This window comes from Myotis daubentonii, chromosome 5 (assembly GCF_963259705.1).
Source record: "Myotis daubentonii chromosome 5, mMyoDau2.1, whole genome shotgun sequence".
Lineage (NCBI taxonomy): Eukaryota > Metazoa > Chordata > Mammalia > Chiroptera > Vespertilionidae > Myotis > Myotis daubentonii.
Genome location: NC_081844.1, coordinates 15827139 through 15844801, shown reverse-complemented (window position 1 = coordinate 15844801; position 17663 = coordinate 15827139). Strand labels below are relative to the sequence as shown.

Here is a 17663-nt window from a genome sequence, read left to right as displayed (position 1 = left end):
GACAAGGGGGGGTGGGGCTGGAATTGGTAATGTGGACTAAAATGGCCATTGATTATCAACAAGACCTTGAGCAAGTCATTTCATTGAAGCCTCAGGTTTCATATCTGAGAATGATGGCACTAATTCCTGACTTAATTACCCCCAGCATTGTTGTGAAGACTAAAGTCTATGAGAACTCTGTAAATGTCTACCTAAATATTGTGGTGGTTTATCTTACTATATAGCTTGTTAGATTCCTAGCTCTTCGTTAATTGAGAAAGGGGAAAAGCATCATCTGCAGGTACCAGTAGATGGGAAGTGTGGGTGTGTGTTGCCTTAAATGGAAGGTCAGGGCTGGGGAGGGGGTCACTGGCTTGAGTCAGACATAGGAAGGTCTCCTAGAATTGGCCACTAACCAGACCTCCTCCTCCTCTGGTCAGAAGGGTTTGCTTCTCTACTGGCTTCAAACTTGGGATCTGCCAGAATGAGGCAAGGTGCGGTGCTTTCTTAGGTTTGGAATCCAACTTTAGCTCTCGTTGGACCAAGAACCAATTCTCGGATGCTCATTTTTCTAATCGGACATTTAAGCGAGGACACCACCCCGGCGCAACTCCCTAACGCGCATCCGATCGGGGAAGGCATACTTCCGCTCCTGGGTAGGAGCCCCACGGCAGGCTCGCGTGGGGGAAGGGAGAGATCGGTGGAGCGGAGGGAGGGACTATATCCGGGAGGGTGGCAGCTTCCGACTAGTGGTCGCGCTTCCGGAGAGGCGCTTCCGGTGGCGGCGGCTGCAGCGGCTGTGGTGGTTCCGGGTGTCTTTGTCCCCCCGGTGTCGCGGCCCTGGCCCGCAGGTGGGTCGGCTGGCCCCCGCCGCCCTTCTGCCTCTTCGCTCCTCCCCCAATCGGGGGGCTGCGAGGGCCGGGAGCGAAGATGCTCGGGCGTGGAAGGGGCTGAGCCCCCCTTGGACTGCAAGTCCCGTCTCCCTGGCAACGGCCTCGGCCCTGGGGGCGGGCGGGCGGGCGGGCGGGAGGAGGAGAAACAGTGCGACTCAGTCTTTCCACGGTGGCCTGGCTGTGACCCGGCCCAGGAGGTCTGGCCCCAGCGACCCCTGAGGCAGGAGCCAAGGGCCGGGGAGCGCGGGAGCGGGAGGGCGGGTGCGCAGCCGGATTCGCGGTCAGCCGGGCCACCCCGCTACCTACCAGGCCGGGGGGGGGGGGGGGGTGCAGCGGGCCGGGCTTCCGGGGAGAGGACCCACGCGATCTTCTCTCTAGCGGCCGCCTCCTTCATTTTTCTGGGCCTTGCGTAGAGCATTTTGGCGGATGTATTTGAATGAATGAATGTCTCCGGGCTCTTTCCAGCCCCCAGCCCCCACCCATCTGGGGTGGCGTGGCATAGCGAGAGGAGCGCTAAATGGTCGGGTGACCGGGTGTGAGTCCCAGTTTAATCACTAACGGGTTGTTCGGCCTCGGGCGAGTGTCAGTCTCCGAGCTTCAGTTTGCTCTTTAAGATGGCATGGCAGCAAGACCCGCCGCTGGGTTGTTGGTGAGGGCAAACTGGAACAATGTAATTTCTTCATTTTCTGCTACTCTTTATATTCCCTTCACCCACCATCTCCATTCATTCTCCCTACTCTCCTCAAGATACTTAATTCCTGTTTTGGGGTTGATGGAAAATTCCCCTATGAGCTGCTAATCTATTTCTTTTCTGATTGAAGGTTTCCCCCCCCGCCCCCCGAGACTCTGAAAGAAGACAGCAATCCCAATGTCCCAGTTTAAGCGCCAGCGGATCAACCCACTTCCAGGGGGACGTAACTTCTCAGGTGATCGCCTCTATCCCTCCCGGGGCTCACACTGGGAAAGACGCGCTCCGGGTCTTTAAAAAGAGGGCTTGTGGGTTTTCCTTGGTGGAGTGCAATCTGCTGCTGATGTTGCCTAGGAAAACAGGAGCTGACCACAGTGGCTGCCAGTGAAACCCGTGGAAGCGTTGCTTGGAGCCACTTTGCCTTTTGGGTTTGCCGTGTCGTCTAGTTTAGCGATGTTCATCCGGGTGCTGCAGCGGGTGAAACGTGGCAGTGTCTGACTATGGAGTCAGGGGCAGCGACCTCTCTTCCTTTAGAGCAGTGGTTCTCAACCTTCCTAATGCCGCGACCCTTTAACACAGTTCCTCATGTTGTGGTGACCCCCAACCATAACATTATTTTCGTTGCTACTTCATAACTGTAATTTTGCTACTGTTATGAATCGGCATGTAAATATCTGATATGCAGGATGTATTTTCATTGTTACAAATTGAACATAATTAAAGCATAGTGATTAATCACAAAAACAATATGTAATTATATATGTGTTTTCCGATGGTCTTAGGTGAACCCTGAGAAAGGGCCGTTCGACCCCCAAAGGGGTCATGACCCACAGGTTGAGAACCGCTGCTTTAGATTGTCAAATAAAAAAATGACAACAGCCAACACATTGTTGTTTGTCAAATTGAAAAAAAAATGACAATAACCATCTGGTGTGAATAATAAAAATTATACCTATTTTTGTGTGTCAGATTGACAAAAAAGAAATTTTTTGGTGTGCTGCTGAATTTTAGTAATTAGTTTGTGTGTGTCACGAGATGAAAAAGGTTGAAAATCGCTGCCGTAGTTGACTGTAGTGCTGAACGATGGTAGGTGCAGTTCCTGGAGATTGCTCCTCTGTCCCCACAGGCACAGCTTCAACATCTCTTCTGGGTCCTCCTCCTGGTTTGCTCACTCCTCCTGTGGCCACAGACCTGTCCCAAAATGCCAGGCACCTTCAGGTAGGTTGGCATCCTTTCTACTGAGTTTTAGGGCTTGGGACCACTCAGCACGCATGGATGCCTGATGCTTTCGTTTTTACATCACAGTGTTCATCCTTCCTGACACGCCTGTCCTGGGCCAGTATGGAGGTGACTAGACACCTCTGACTGGGGAATCCTAACTTTTGGCTCTAGGGAAATCTCTAGAGTGCTCCTTGGAATAAAATAACTGGGAGTCCTAGAAGAAGCTTGTGGTGCAAGAATCAGCATCCCCCCCCCCCCCCAGGCAAAAAGATGGATTATGTCCACCGAACATGTACGCTTCCTTCCCTATGAGTCTTGGTGCAGTATTCTGCTGAGCTGGGCGGGTGTGTGTAGAGGAGATGCTACTGGCAGAATGTGGGTGACTGCTCCCTGTTTGAGCTGCACTCCTCTCTTGCAGGGCGGGGAGAAGCAGCGGGTCTTCACTGGCATCGTCACCAGCTTGCACGACTATTTCGGGGTGGTGGATGAAGAGGTCTTTTTTCAGCTGAGGTGGGTTTGAGGCTGGTCTCTTTTTGGAAATGCTTGTTTGGTTCTGTTCTGTCACCGTGCTCTTGGGGCTCCTCTAAAGCCAGTGCTTTCCTGTGTTGATGAAGGTCTGAGAAACCCTGATGGGCAGGGCTCACTGGGTAGCCAGGGTGGCCTGGCCGGGGTCTCCTGACTAGGCTTATCTGCTGGCAGTGTGGTGAAGGGCCGGCTGCCCCAGCTGGGTGAGAAGGTGCTGGTGAAGGCTGCATACAACCCAGGCCAGGCAGTGCCTTGGAATGCTGTCAAGGTGCAAACGCTCTCCAATCAGGTATTTCTCTCTCCTGGGCACATGCATGGGAAAGGGAAGGGAGGGAAGCCCCTGGGTCCTGACAGCTGGGCACGAGCTTTACTTTTGTTGAGAGGATGGGCACGTCAACTATGGGATGCCCTGAATTTCCTGGTTACTGCCCTGCAGCCCCTACTGAAGTCCCCAGCACCTCCCCTTCTACATGTGGCAGCCCTGGGCCAGAAGCAAGGGATTCTGGGAGCTCAGCCCCAGCTGATCTTCCAGCCCCATCGGATTCCCCCCCTCTTTCCTCAAAAGCGTGAGTACCAGTGGCGTGGATGTTGGGGTGTCGCTTTATGGGATACTCTGGATGAATGGACTTGTATCTGTCAGGTTGCTGCTCTGTGAATAGAAGTGGGTACTTCTGTGCACTGAGAGAAAGGGACAGGGGAGTTGGGTATTTAGAGTTTTGGAGTCACCAGCCATTTCCTCTCTGCAGCTCTGAGTCTCTTCCAAACATCCCACACCCTTCATCTGAGCCACCTGAACAGATTTCCTGCTCGGGGACCTCATGGCCGACTGGATCAGGGCCGAAGGTAAGAGGATGTTCAATCAGAAAAAAATATTTTATTTCCTTTATTTGCCTCTAGGAGCACCGCCCCTTTCTTTGCCACCTGCTGACACTAACATTCTCTTCCTGCAGCTAGATCCTAGTTCCTTTACCCTGAAGTAGGCAGACACCTGAGGTATATACAAATATTGGAATTTTATAAACAGTTCAGTAAGCAGGGATCTGATGTAGTTCACCTTTCAAAATAATCATATTGAATTTTTTCTTAATATGTAATTTTCCCTTTTATTTCTAGTCCCTAAGATTGAGATACTAAGAATCAAAACTATCAAGAGGCCCTGGCCAGGTAGCTCATTTGGTTAGAGGGTTGTCCCGATATGCCAAGGTTGTGGGTACAATCCCAGGTCAGGGCACATACAAGCAACCAACCAATGAATGCATAAATAAGTGGAACACAAATCAATGTTTTTTCTTTCTTCCCTGTATTTGTCTTTGTCTCTAAAAACAAAACAACTTTCAGGAAAATGGTACTTGTCCCCAAAAAAGTAACTTTGTAGCTATGTTTTAAATTCTTAGTATAGAACATTTCTTCATATACATTGTATACATCAGTGCGGGGTTAGAGTGTGCGTGTTGCACTCTGCCTAGAAGGCTAGGCTGTGCCTGGGACAGGCACACCGTGTCTTGGCCTGTGGGGAGCAGCATGGTGGATTTGGGTCTGTGGGCCTCCCAGGCCACCCTGTATCATTGTGAGCATCGGGGGCTGCCAAGAGCATGCTACCTGTCCTCTCTGGCTCACATTCCTTATCTTGCCTTATTCTCTCCTATAGGGTTTTGCTTATATCCCTGGGAGTTAAGCTCTAGACTAGTTTGCTTAAGACTTGTCCTATTTCCATCTGTTGGTCTTATCTTAACTTTTATTGTACAAGCATAGTAAACAGAAGAGGACGATGAACTCTCATATATCCATCACCCAGCTTTGAGTATTAACATCTGCTATTCTTTTTTTCTTTCTTTTTTTTTTATCTCTACCTCTCTCTACTTCCTGCCTCATACATGATGTTTTAAAGGTAAAATTTGTATAGGTTAAAATGCACAAATCTTAACCGGACAATTTTTTGTTTGTTGGTTTTTTTAAAAATATATTTTATTAATTTTTTTACAGAGAGGAAGGGAGAGAGATAGAGAGTTAGAAACATTGATGAGAGAGAAACATCGATCAGCTGCCTCCTGCACACTCCCTACTGGGGATGTGCCCACAACCAAGGTACATGCCCTTGACCGGAATCGAACCTGGGACCTTTCAGTCCGCAGGCTGACGCTCTATCCACTGAGCCAAACCGGTTTCGGCTTAACTGGACAATTTTGACAAGTGGAAAATCCCATGTAACCCTCACTCCTTTTAAGATGTAGAGCCCTAGCCAGTTTGGCTCAGTGGATGGAGCATCCTGGGTTCGATTCTGGTTGAGGGGCACGTGCCTCCATCGCAGGCTTGATCTCCAGCCCTGGTTGGGGCATGTGCGGGAGGCAACCAGTTGATGTGTTTTTCTCACATTGATGTTTTTCTCTCTCTCTCTGCTTCCACCCCGCCCTTCCATTCTCTAAAAATCAATGGAAAAGTATCCTTGAGTGAGGATTAATAACAACAAAAAAAGATGTAGAATATTTCCATTACTTCAGAATATACTCTCATGTTCTTCTCTTTTGAAGTGAGAACTATACTAAGACGGAAACCCCTGATCCCAGATGCCAGTAAATCATTACATGGTCAAGGCCGAGAACGCAGTCCAAAGTCAACACTTAAAAGGTTCATGGAGTAACTCCGAAAGCTTAGGCAGTGATGCGGCTAGTCTGTGCTGCGGCGAGTGTGTGCTCCCTCAGCTGGGTCGTGAGTTCCAACTAGGGGGTCGCTTTGAGGGTCCAGGATTGTTTCCAGTGTCTTCACTCCTTTGAAACACATTGTCCGGTTCTCAATCACTGACACGTTTTGCATGCTCCCACATCTCGCATCTGGTGCATCTTCCCGGTCAGTTTCTAAGGGCTTTCCACCTCTCATACTCCGTGAATTTATTAAGGCTTCATTACAGAATCACAGTAATTGTGCTCAGGGGGTGGTGTAAGCTGGATGGAAATGAGTGGCAGCTATGAACTCCTGCTTTGGGTTCAGGTTCAGCTTTTCTATATGGTCAGTTGCGTTTGCTTGGCCTGGATATGTCAAGCTCAGTGTGAGCCTATGTTCTATTACTTTGGCTATAATGCTTCAGCGTCGTGGCTTCTAGAGAAAGGAGACATGTTACTGTCAGTCAGTAACAGGATCTGCCGAGTAGGGAAGGGGGAGTAAGAATTAGGTCATTCTGGGGAGAATAGCAGTTTATAAAGGAGCAGCGTTTTGGCTGGAAGCCAAGTTTTATTTTGAATTTTAGGCTTTGGGATGCAGGGATCAGTGTCTCCTGCCGAGGTCACTGAGATGCCTCCCACTGGCACTACTACCCTGTAACCTGTTCCTGACAAGTCACAATAGGAGTGGAAACTGGCTGTGGAATTCACAGGATTCAGTGGAACATCTGGCTTAACTATAGGTTGGCAGCATTTACAGAAGAGTTCACTCCAGTCACAAACCAGCTGAGAGAGCTGTCAGATGAGTGGGGAGCGGTTCTTCTGTTAGAAACATGGAAGCACTGACATCCCATTAGAGCAGGAGTAGAAGGCAGCTTTTGGATGGAGATGCAAATTAACAGGGAAATTACCCAGCAGACACAAGAGAAAAGACGAAACACTGGTCCTGCTGGGGTGGCTCAGTGGATGAGTGTCGGCTTATGAACCAGGAGGTTACGGTTCAATCCTGGTCAGGGCACATGCCTGGTTTGCAGGCTCCATCCCCAGTAGGGGGCTTGTAGGAGGCAGTCTGTCAGAGATTCTCTCTCATCATCGATGTTTCTGTCTCTCCCTCTCCCTTCCTCTCTGGAATCAATAAAAATATGTTAAAAAATAATAATTAAAAAAAAGAAAAACGTTGTGTTAAATATAACAACTTAGCTCCTGGGGTGTAATGACTAGGTAAATTTTCTTTTGTTTTTAAAATTAAATTTATTGGGGTGACATTGGTTAATAGGATCATATAGGCTTCAGGTATAGATTTCTGTTACAAGGTCTTTATGTTGCGCTGTGTCTACCACCCAAAGTCAAATCACCTTTCGTCATCATATATTAGGCTCCCTTCACTCTACCCTCCCCGCCATGGGGGTCTTCCCGTTATCAATCTGGCATTTTATATTGTTCTAAAGTTTTTTTCTGATCTACTGTTTTTATTTATTGCACCCATAACAGTGATACAATGATGAGTAATTTATTACATGAATGTATAGAGTAGTGCATGCTGTTATATAAAGTTAAAAATGTTGCTTTTATTTTTTTATTTTTTGGTTAAACTTCACCAGAGGATATTTTTTCCACTAATATTTAGAGAGAGAGAAAGAGTGGAAGGGAGGGGGAGAGACACACAGAAACATTGATGTGAGAGAGAGACATTGATATGTCGCCTTCTGCATGTGCCCAACTGGGGCTGGGGATCGAGCCTGCAACTGAGGTTCCGGTCCTTGACTGGAATCGAACCTGAGAACCTTCAGTCTGTGGGCCGATGCTCTAACCATTGAGCAACCAGCTAGGACTCTCCTTTCCTTTAAAGGTAATCATTCTTTTTTTTTTTCCCCTTAAATGTATTTTATTTTATTTTTTTTATTTTTTTAAATATATTTTATTGATTTTTTACAGAGAGGAAGGGAGAGAGAGAGAGAGAGTCAGAAACATCGATGAGAGAGAAACATCGATCAGCCGCCTCCTGCACCTCCCCCATTGGGGATGTGCCCGCAACCCAGGTACATGCCCTTGACCGGAATCGAACCTGGGACCCTTCCGTCCGCAGGCCGACGCTCTATCCACTGAGCCAAACCGGTTTCGGCAAATGTATTTTATTGATTTTTTACAGAGAGGAAGGGAGAGAGATAGAGAGAAACATCGATCAGCTGCCTCCTGCACACCCCCTACTGGGGGTGTGCCCGCAACCAAGGTACATGCCCTTGACCAGAATCGAACCTGGGACCCCTCAGTCCGCAGGCCGACGCTCTATCCACTGAGCCAAGCCAGTTAGGGCTAAAGGTAACCATTCTTAAAGACCTTTAAAAATAATTTTGAAGAGAAAAATTACTGCCAGTTTCCCCCCATATTCTTTTCTAGTCTTTATATATATTCATACATTCTATAATTTTAATCTTAGAGTTCAAGTTATTTTTATAGATTCTTACTAAACATTTTTCCATGTGATCCTCATGATTGTTTTAATGGCTGCATGATTATGATTACTATTTTTTAAATACATTTTTTATTGATTTCAGAGAGGAAGGGAGAGGGAGAGATAGAAACATCAATGATGAGAGAGAATCATTGATCGTCTGCCTCCTGCACGCCCCTCACTGGGGACTGAGCCTGCAACCCAGGCCCTTGACTGGAATTGAACCTGGGACCCTTCAGTCTGCAGGCTGATGCTCTGTCCACCGAGCCAAACCCACTAGGGCGCTGCGTGATTATTTTACTTATTTACGATAAAAATCCAGACATTGCTGGATGTGAATGTGGTTTTCTTACTCTCAGCTTGCTTTTTTATCCCTTCTATATATAACCTTTTTTCTTCTTTTGAACTAACTTCCTTGGGGTAAATTTTCCAGAGTGGGATTACTGGATCATAGTGTCTTATGACTTTAGTATGTATTAAAGTCGACTGCCTCCTGCACTCCCCCCATTGGGGATCGAGCCAGCAACCTGGGTATATGCCTTGACCAGGAATTGAACCATGACCTCCTGGTTCATTGAGTGATGCTCAACCACTGAACCACACCAGCCGAGCTATTGCTTTTAATAAAACTTACTTTATAGAACTCTTAGCATGGTTACCATATATCTTTTGTTAAAAATCAGCCCTGGCTGGTGGTGTTCAGTAGTTAGAGTTTGACCTGTATACCCAAGGATTGTGGGTTTGATCCCTGGCCCGGTTGGGGTGCATGCAGGAGGCAACCAATTGATGTGTGTCTCTCACATTGATATTTCTGCCCCCCCCCCACTCTTTCAAAAAAAAAAATCAATGAAAAGATAACCTCGGGTGAGGATTAACAACAACAAGAGAATAATAATCAATTAAAGTCTTTTCTGCTCATTAAAAAAATTGTATGTTAACTATAATTTATAAAGTTCTGAAAGTATTTAAAAATTATTCGTAAGTATTAGTCAGAGGCAACTACCATTAATATTTTCTTTCTTTTCAGTCTTGTAAAGCTTTTTTTACACAGTTGAGGTACTACTGTATATACAAGTGTTATATACCATTCTTTTGGCTTAACATGAATGGTTATTAAAAGCATCTAAATATCCATTTTCATATCTTTATAACAGTCTGTTATATGGCTGTCAGCACGGCTTCTTTATCCATTTCTTTAACATTGGGGAGTCAGATCATTTCCAGCTCTTATTAGGCCAGTGTGTGTTGAATCATAAGTAACAGTGGTTTCTTCCTCCAGCGATGACTATGACTCCAAGAAACGCAAACAGCGGGCTGGTGGAGAGCCTTGGGGTGCTAAGAAACCAAGGCATGACTTGCCTCCTTACCGAGTCCATCTCACTCCCTATACTGTGGACAGGTGAGTGGCAAGGCTGGGTGGGGGTGGGGTGCAGCTTGCAGCTGGTAACAGAGTCTTGTGTAAATGAGATACAGCCTTTGTGAGAGTTTATGTGTGTGAGCGTGTGTTCTTATGACCTTTTGTTTTTTAATGTAACAAATTTTTTACTTTGAAATCTCAGATTTTGACCAGCAGAGCACCACTGACATGGGTGCCCTGATAAACTTTATGATTTGATCACCAGAAATGATTATGCCAGGCTGTAACTGAGGCTTGCCAGTCTGTAGCAGTTATAATGCACGTAGAAGCTGCAGCTCATAAGAACGCTGGGACTGGTTTCTGCATTGTTTTCTAAGTGCTACAGCATGTAGCCTGCAAGCTGACGTCTCGCTCGCAGGAACTGACAGAGTTCCATTTGAGGGCCTGCCGCTGCTGGAGTCGTCCAGTTCTCCATCACGAAGGACTTGGGTGTTGAGGAGAATATGAACCACCATGTCTTCCTGTGCTCTGACAGAACCTCAGATACGTGGCCTTCTGGCCAAGCATTTGTATTGTTGGAGCCATCATTGTGGCCCTGGGGGTTGCAGCTTCCTGAGAGTTTGTGTGGCTGAACCAAGAAAGAAGGCATACACAGATTTCCACAGAAATTATGATTCCATGACAGATATTGAGAGAGGAAGGCTGGTGTCTTTTATTTTTATTTTTTAATATATTTTATTGCTTTTTTACAGAGAGGAAGGGAGAGAGAGTTAGAAACATTGATGAGAGAGAAACATCGATCAGCTGCCTCCTGCACACTTCCCACTGGGGATGTGCCCGCAACCAAGGTACATGCCCTTGACTGGAATCGAACCTGGGACCTTTCCGTCCACAGGCCGACATGCTATCCACTGAGCCAAACCGGTTACGGCAAGGCTGGTGTCTTTTAGAGTGCAAAGTGATCTTGGAATGTAAAGAATTTTTTAGGAAGTTTGTCACTGACCTGTGTTCCTGAACTATGAAACATGGATATTTGAGCTAAGGAATAGTTTCTCTCGACAAATAAAACAGTTAATAAATACTGCGGACAGTCAGTCTGCTCAGTTATTCTTAATAATGTAATTTTGGGCACTTGCATCAGAATTGGTTAGGGATTTTAACTGTTTATGAACCTTACTAAGATAATCTCAGTATTAATATTTTAGGGGGGGGGGGAAAGAAACTGACTTAAGAGGTAGATGAGCGACTCCAGGTTCCATCTAGCTGTGGAGAGGCAGGGCTCCAGCTACGGTATTAGATACACCCCCAAAGCAAAGTCCACTGGAAGCCCAGCGGAGGCGAGGGGCAGGTCCTGGCACCTCCTCAAGGTGGGAGAGGAGGACTGTCCCTCTCCCCTGGCCTAGGAGGGCCTCTTGTTCTCCATGCTGATCCACATGGCTCCCCTCTCACAAGACACCGATTTCCATGTCACATCAAGTCAGAACATGATTGCTAACTATTAGACACACACACTATTGAACTTTGATGGCTATTGCCCATTCTTTATTTATTTTTATTTTTTAGTGAGAGAGGAAGAGAGAATTGCTCATTCTTTTAAAGAGGTCATACCAGTTTACGTTCTCACCATTGGGGCATGAATTACTTGTTTCCCCAGTCCTCTGCCAACACTGCCTTATCAAACTTTTTTATCTTTGTTAGTCTGATGGGTGAAAAGTGATATCTGATTTGCATTTCTTTAATTATAAGTGAGATTGAGCATATTTATATGGGCTTTTAAGTCTCATTTCTGTTGCTGTCACTTTTCCCAGTATTCTCTTAGATTGGTGTGAACTTTTGGTTAGTGATTTTTTGGTTCCTTTTATGTTAAGCAGTGACTCTTTTCTCTGTTATGTATTGCAAATGTTTTCCTCTCCAGTTTAACTATTTTGCCTTTCGAGGTTGTAACATTTTTGGTGGTTAAATTGGATCCATTTTTTCCCCTAGATGTGTCTTACTTAGAAGTTCTTTCCCAGATTATATAAAATAACTTGCTCTCTTATTTTTCAAATCTTTTACCGTTCAATTTAAAAGATAACTTAGTCTTGGCTTCTTCCTACAGCCCCACCTGTGACTTCCTAGAACTCCAGCGCCGTTACCGCAGCCTCCTGGTCCCCTCAGATTTTCTGGCTGTGCATCTGAGCTGGCTGTCAGCCTTCCCTCTGAGCCAGCCCTTTTCCCTCCACCACCCGAGCCGTATCCAGGTATCTTCTGCGAAGGAGCCAGCTCCAGACACTGGTGCTGAGCCAGTCCCTGCAGACAGTGACCCCGCGTACAGTTCCAAGGTAAGTTGGCTGAGGTCCTGCCGCTTGCTCCCGTTGTTGGAGGCTGAGAAAGCTGAGTGTCCTTCCCGCTACCCTCCTCAGGTACTGCTGCTCTCTTCCCCGGGATTGGAGGAACTGTTTCGTTGTTGCATGCTCTTTGTGGATGACATGGCTGAGCCAAGGGAGGCACCAGAACACCCTCTGAAGCAGATTAAGGTGAGAGCTGGAGTCCATTAGGCAAGACGCATTCATTGATAACGTCCAGTCCGTGTCACGTTTTCAGCAGCTCGGCTCCTACTTATGAACTCCTAAAAACAAGGCTTTTCAGAGCTGAAACACCTCTGGTTTTACCAGGAGCGTAGCACTGCTCAGAGCTGTTACTGTCAGAACGTTACGTGGCTGGTCGTGTTCATGGGTGGAGAAGCCACCCCCACTGTCCTGTGGACTCTGCCACATCCTGCTGCCTGCATCCCCAGCGGTGGCAGGCTGCCTTCCAGTGGGAGACCCAGGTAATTGTTTTTTCGTTTCTTAGCCCTGATCTCGTTTTGCAGTTTTTGCTGGGCCGGAAGGAAGAGGAGGCAGTGCTGGTTGGGGGCGAGTGGTCTCCTTCCCTGGATGGCCTCGACCCCAAGGGCGACCCGCAGGTGCTAGTCCGCACGGCCATCCGCTGTGCACAGGCCCAGACCGGCATTGACTTGAGTGCCTGCACCAAGTGGTGAGTGGCTGCCTGCGGGCCGGCTATTGGCGAGTGGAGCTGGCGACTGTTTGGGCCAAGCTTCTGCACCTTTCTGACCTGTTAGCTCTCTCTTGTTCCCTAGTCCCAGCTCATTGCTCTCTCCAGTCTTCACAAATGGCCGCCTGGATCATGAGCATCACTAGGGATGTGAATGTGGGAGGGCAGCTAACCTCTCCCCCAGCAACCTTCAGTGCCCCTTCTTGTTGCCTTAGCACCTTGGAAAGTAAATGTCTGCTTCTTTGTGTCTCCCATTGACTAACCATTTCTTGAGGACCTGTCTGTATCTGGTTTTTGAACGTTCAAAGCTTGGCTCGCAGTGTGTGCTCACTAAATGTTGATTGGAAACTGAAGCACTTGCTTGCAGATGTCTTGGGTCACTACTTCGTTTTCCTTTTGCTGTGAGCAGGTGGCGCTTTGCTGAGTTTCAGTACCTGCAGCCAGGACCCCCGAAGCGGCTCCAGACCGTGGTGGTGTACCTGCCGGATGTCTGGACCATCATGCCTACTTTGGAAGAGTGGGAGGCCCTGTGCCAGCAGAAAGCTGCAGAGGCAGCTCCCCTGGCCCAGGAGGTGCCCGTGGTAAGGCAGAGCCTTACTAACAGGTGGGGAGAATAGGTGCCCTGACCTAAGCCCAGGTGGTCACAGCTCTTGGCTTTTATCACAGGAAACAGAGCCTACAGAACAGGCAAGTGAGGCATCGGAGCAAGGAGCGGACACCAAACAGAATGCAGAGAACCCGGAGGCCACCACACAGCAGGAAGTGGACACTGACCTCCCAGAGGCCCCTCCACCCCCTCTGGAACCCGCTGTCATGGCACGCCCCGGCTGCATAAACCTCTCCCTCCATGGCATTGTGGAGGACCGGCGGCCCAAGGAAAGGATCTCTTTTGAGGTGGGTGTAGGAGTCTGGGAGGCTGTGGGGGAGGGTGTGGGTGTGCCGGGGCGTGGGACATTCCCTTTTTCCTGATGCCCATGGGCCTCTTTCACCAGGTGATGGTGTTGGCTGAGCTGTTTCTGGAGATGCTGCAGAGGGACTTTGGCTATAGGATTTATAAGATGCTGCTGAGCCTTCCTGAAAAGGTCGTGGCCCCGCCTGAACCTGAGAAGGAGGAGGTGGCCAAGGAGGAAGAAGTGGTCAAGGAGGAGGTGGCCAAGGAGTCCAAGGAGGAGGTACAGAGTGAGGGCACAGCTGCCGAGTCAGACACCCCACCGGTGAGTCCTTCCGCCCCCTGCGCGGGCACTGGGGCTACACATAGTAACGTTGAACAGAACTCGCGTGCTGCGTGGTACCAGGTGCTGTTCTGAGCACGTACGGTCTCTCAGAACCCCTCTCTCTCATGCTGAGCCTGGTGTGTAATGGGCGCAGGGTGCTCGGCCCTCGGCCAGGGGGTGCTGTGCTGCTGTGCCTGGAGGGAAGGGAAGTGTGGCTGGTAGCAGCACAGGGAGCTCAGTGAAGGAGAGGGCTCAGGGCTGTGGTTAGCCAGAACACTGCATTCTCCTAGCCCTTCTAAAGCATTTGGGGCTTCTCACCCAACTAAACGGTCTCAGGTCAGCATAATTTCTTACGGGCTGCACTGGACTCCTGGGGAGAATCCCCGGTGTCTGGAAAGTGCCCCAGTCTGCTCTGGACCCGTGTCATGAAATACTTTACATGACGTGGTGCACACAGAGCCCTTAACAGTGCCTGGAGGGGGCTGACACTCAGTGTTAGCCATTGTCACTGCTAGTAATTACAGGGGACAGTCCTCCTCATCTCGGTCTGCTTTCCTTAGAAGGAAGATGGGGTTCTGCCCAAACCCCCATCTTCTGGAGGAGAGGAAGAGGAGAAACCCCGGGCTGAGGCGTCGGAGGACCTCTGTGAGATGGCCCTGGACCCGGAGCTGCTGCTGCTGCGGGACGATGGGGAGGAGGAGTTCGGTGAGCGCGGGGGGTGGGAGCACGCGGGCGGCTGCGGGTGGCTCTAGTGTTCTCCCGTTGGGACTGGAGCTGGTGTGGCCATGTGGTCACTGCTCCAAGCTCATGCCAGGCCTTCTGTAGCAGGAGCCAAGCTGGAGGATTCTGAGGTCCGTTCTGTTGCCTCCAACCAGTCAGAGATGGAGTTCTCTTCCCTTCAGGACATGGTAAGACCAGTGTTCTGCCCCTCCGGCCTCAGTGACAGTGACACTCAGCAAGGCCTGAGCCCGTCCTTGGGAGCTATACTTCTACAAACGACTTCCATTGTTTGTTGACTGACCAGACATGTGGTTCTTGGCTCATGGAACAGCACCTCTGTAGGACCCAGGGGACACTTCAGCGTCTGTCAGGGGGAATAGGAGAGGCAGCTGGTGTAGGAGCACACACGGGGCTCCTGTGTGGGACAGCCCCAGGGCCAGAAATGCCCTGGAGGCCTTGGGTTAGAGGCTCAGGGTCAGGTCTCCAGCCAGAAGGTGCACCTGGTGGGACTGTCAGCCAGGCCACTCGGCTGTAAAAGGGCGAGTAGCCAGAGAGGACGCTGTGTAATCCCGTTCATCCTCGTTTCCTCTTGCAGCCCAAGGAGCTGGACCCCTCTGCTGTGCTCCCTTTGGACTGTCTTCTTGCGTTTGTCTTCTTTGATGCCAACTGGTGTGGCTACTTGCACCGTCGAGACTTGGAGAGGATCCTGCTTACCCTTGGGCTCCGGCTCAGTGCAGAGCAGGTGCCTTCTCTCGCGTCCCCCTTGGTCCTTTCTGAGGTGGCCTCGCCTGACGTAATGTGCACAGGCACGCACCTGAACTGCGGGGGACTTGGGATGCTCCAGTTCTAGGTTTTTTCACGTCCCGGGAGGGCTTGCACCTTCTCATCAGAGGGGATCTGGGTGTGTATTTTCTGCAGGCCAAACAGCTGGTCAGCAGGGTGGTGACCCAGAACATTTGCCAGTACCGCAGCCTTCAGTACAGCCGCTCTGAGGGCATGGACAGCGGGCTTCCTGAGGAGGCGCTCTTTGGTGTGTACCGGTGCTCTGCAGCCTCTGTGGAGAGTGGGCAGGGCAGGGCAGGCTGCTTTCTCCTCCCGAGACCCGACCCTCACCTCTTCCCATGGCCCTTCTAGGAAACCTGGACCTGCTACCTCCTTCTGGGAAAAGCGCAAAGCCAGTAGCTGCCCCTCTGGAACACAAGGGCCTGGTGTCCCACAACGGCAGCCTGATCCATGTGGGGAACCTGCTGCAACGTGCGGAGCAGCAGGACAGTGGGCGGCTCTACCTGGAGAACAAGATTCACACACTGGAACTGAAGCTAGGTGAGTGGCTGATGGGGCTGCCGATGGCCGTGCAGATGGGTACACGGAGACCGAGGGGAACCCACTCCTTAGGCTGCAGGCCTCTTGCCCTGAGCTCCGATCCTTAACTTAGCCCCAGTCTTTCTGGTGTGTTTCCCACCAGAGGAGAGCCATCACCGCTTCTCAGCCACTGAAGTAACAAACAAGACGCTGGCAGCTGACATGCAGGAGCTGCGCACCCGGCTGGCTGAGGCCGAGGACACGGCCCGCACAGCTGAGCGGCAGAAGAACCAGCTTCAGCGGCTGCTGCATGACTTCCGGAGGCGCCTGACCCCCCTGCAGCTGGAGATGCAGCGGATGGTTGAAAAGGTGAGCCTGTAGGAGAGCTGGCTTAGTGGGGAGGCTTAGTCAAGATGATGCCAAGACAACAGCCCCTTGGTCCACCTCGCCTTCTCCCCCATCCACCAGTTTCTTAGGGAATCTGTCAGCCAGCAGCTTGCAAACTTGAGTCCCCAGGAGGAAGTGGGTAGCAGTCCTTTCTCCTTGGGTCCTAATTCGCGTGCCATCTGTTGCAAACAGGCTGACAGCTGGGTAGAGAAGGAGGAGCCAGCACCTAGCAACTGAGGGCTTGACGCAGGAGCTGCCATCCTGCGAGGTCAGCGATGGAGCTGCTCAAGTGAGAGCCCTTTGGTTCCAGAGAGGAGCTGAGCAGGACCTGGGAGCAGGCGGGCAGCTGACCCGCGCTCAGCCTGTGGAGGGGAGCTCAGGCCGTCAGGTGGGGTCTGCCTGTGCTATGTGGACGGACGAGTGAGGAACCGGTTCCACTTACAACTAAATCCAACACCTGCACCCCTCGAATGTCATTTTGCCCTCCACCTTGGGGTTTCTCCTGGGGCCCTTTAGTCTTGTGCTTTCTCCTGTCCTCTTCCAGTTTAGAGTAAGACAGGGGAGGAAAAGGCTCTTTGACTATGTCATAAGGTCTGATGCCAATAAATGAAGAAACAGACGTGGAGTCTGGCTGGGGTAAGCGCCCCTTCCTGTGAATGGCACAGATCCTGCTGGTCACAGGCACAGGTTCCTGGGGGATGAGTGTCCTGGGGCCTGCGGAGGGAGGGAGTCCGTGCCAGCCAGCTCGCTGCTGGGCTGTCGGCCAGTGAGCACTGTTCCAGCCCCCGGGCTTGCCAGCAGGAACCAGCACTTCTGCCCCGGCTCCCTGTGTTCAGAATGTGGTATTGGCTCTGGCCCAGCCTTTTTCCCGTTCCCCATGAGTCTCACCTCTTTCCGTAATCCGTGGTTTCAGTTTGACTTTGTATATAAAGTTGTTTTTGTTTTTTTTTGCTTTTGTTTTTTAAATAAACCAAAGTAAAAAACAAACCAAGTGTCCTCCATAGCTTTTCCCTTCTTCCAGGCCAGCTGTGCTCCCACCCCTCCTCCTGGCCCTCAGCCCAGCCTCTGCTGGATAGAGGTGTAGTCGCCTCCAGAGGTGGGTGGGCAGCAGGGAGAGCGAGCCCCCTTGCGCTCAGTGGCTGCTGGCTGGTCAGGAGAAAGGATGCTCTGTGGGTATTGCCAGCTCAGCAGGGGGCAGCATTGCCCTGAAAAAAAAATACCCAGGGTGGCTCGCTCCT

General features: G+C 50.0%; 1 protein-coding gene across 2 annotated transcripts; it reads left to right on the top strand.

Moving 5' to 3' along the window:
• Positions 1-1637: 1637 nt before the first annotated feature.
• CCAR2 (cell cycle and apoptosis regulator 2) lies at positions 1638-17412 on the top strand. 2 transcript variants are annotated; one of them, XM_059695995.1, is made up of 20 exons: positions 1638-1798; positions 2687-2778; positions 3200-3291; positions 3481-3595; positions 3743-3872; positions 4053-4149; positions 9692-9811; positions 11868-12090; positions 12172-12285; positions 12621-12784; positions 13212-13383; positions 13469-13696; positions 13795-14016; positions 14577-14721; positions 14845-14924; positions 15332-15478; positions 15655-15766; positions 15871-16059; positions 16202-16407; positions 16618-17412. In XM_059695995.1, the coding sequence occupies exons 1-20, from the start codon at positions 1741-1743 to the stop codon at positions 16660-16662; spliced, it is 2751 nt and encodes a 916-aa protein (XP_059551978.1). In that variant the 5' UTR covers positions 1638-1740; the 3' UTR covers positions 16663-17412. The 2 variants fall into 2 exon arrangements, with proteins under 2 accessions (XP_059551978.1, XP_059551977.1); XM_059695994.1 differs by having other exon boundaries at positions 14842-14924.
• The last annotated feature ends 251 nt before the right edge of the window (positions 17413-17663 follow it).

Coding starts and splice junctions, on each gene's coding strand:
- CCAR2 (XM_059695994.1), top strand. CDS start 1,741: ATGTCCCAGTTTAAGCGCCAGCGGATCAACCCACTTCCAGGGGGACGT. Junction 4,150..9,691: donor CGACTGGATCAGGGCCGAAG/GTAAGAGGATGT, acceptor TTCTTCCTCCAG/CGATGACTATGACTCCAAGA. Junction 15,767..15,870: donor TCCTGAGGAGGCGCTCTTTG/GTGTGTACCGGT, acceptor TGGCCCTTCTAG/GAAACCTGGACCTGCTACCT.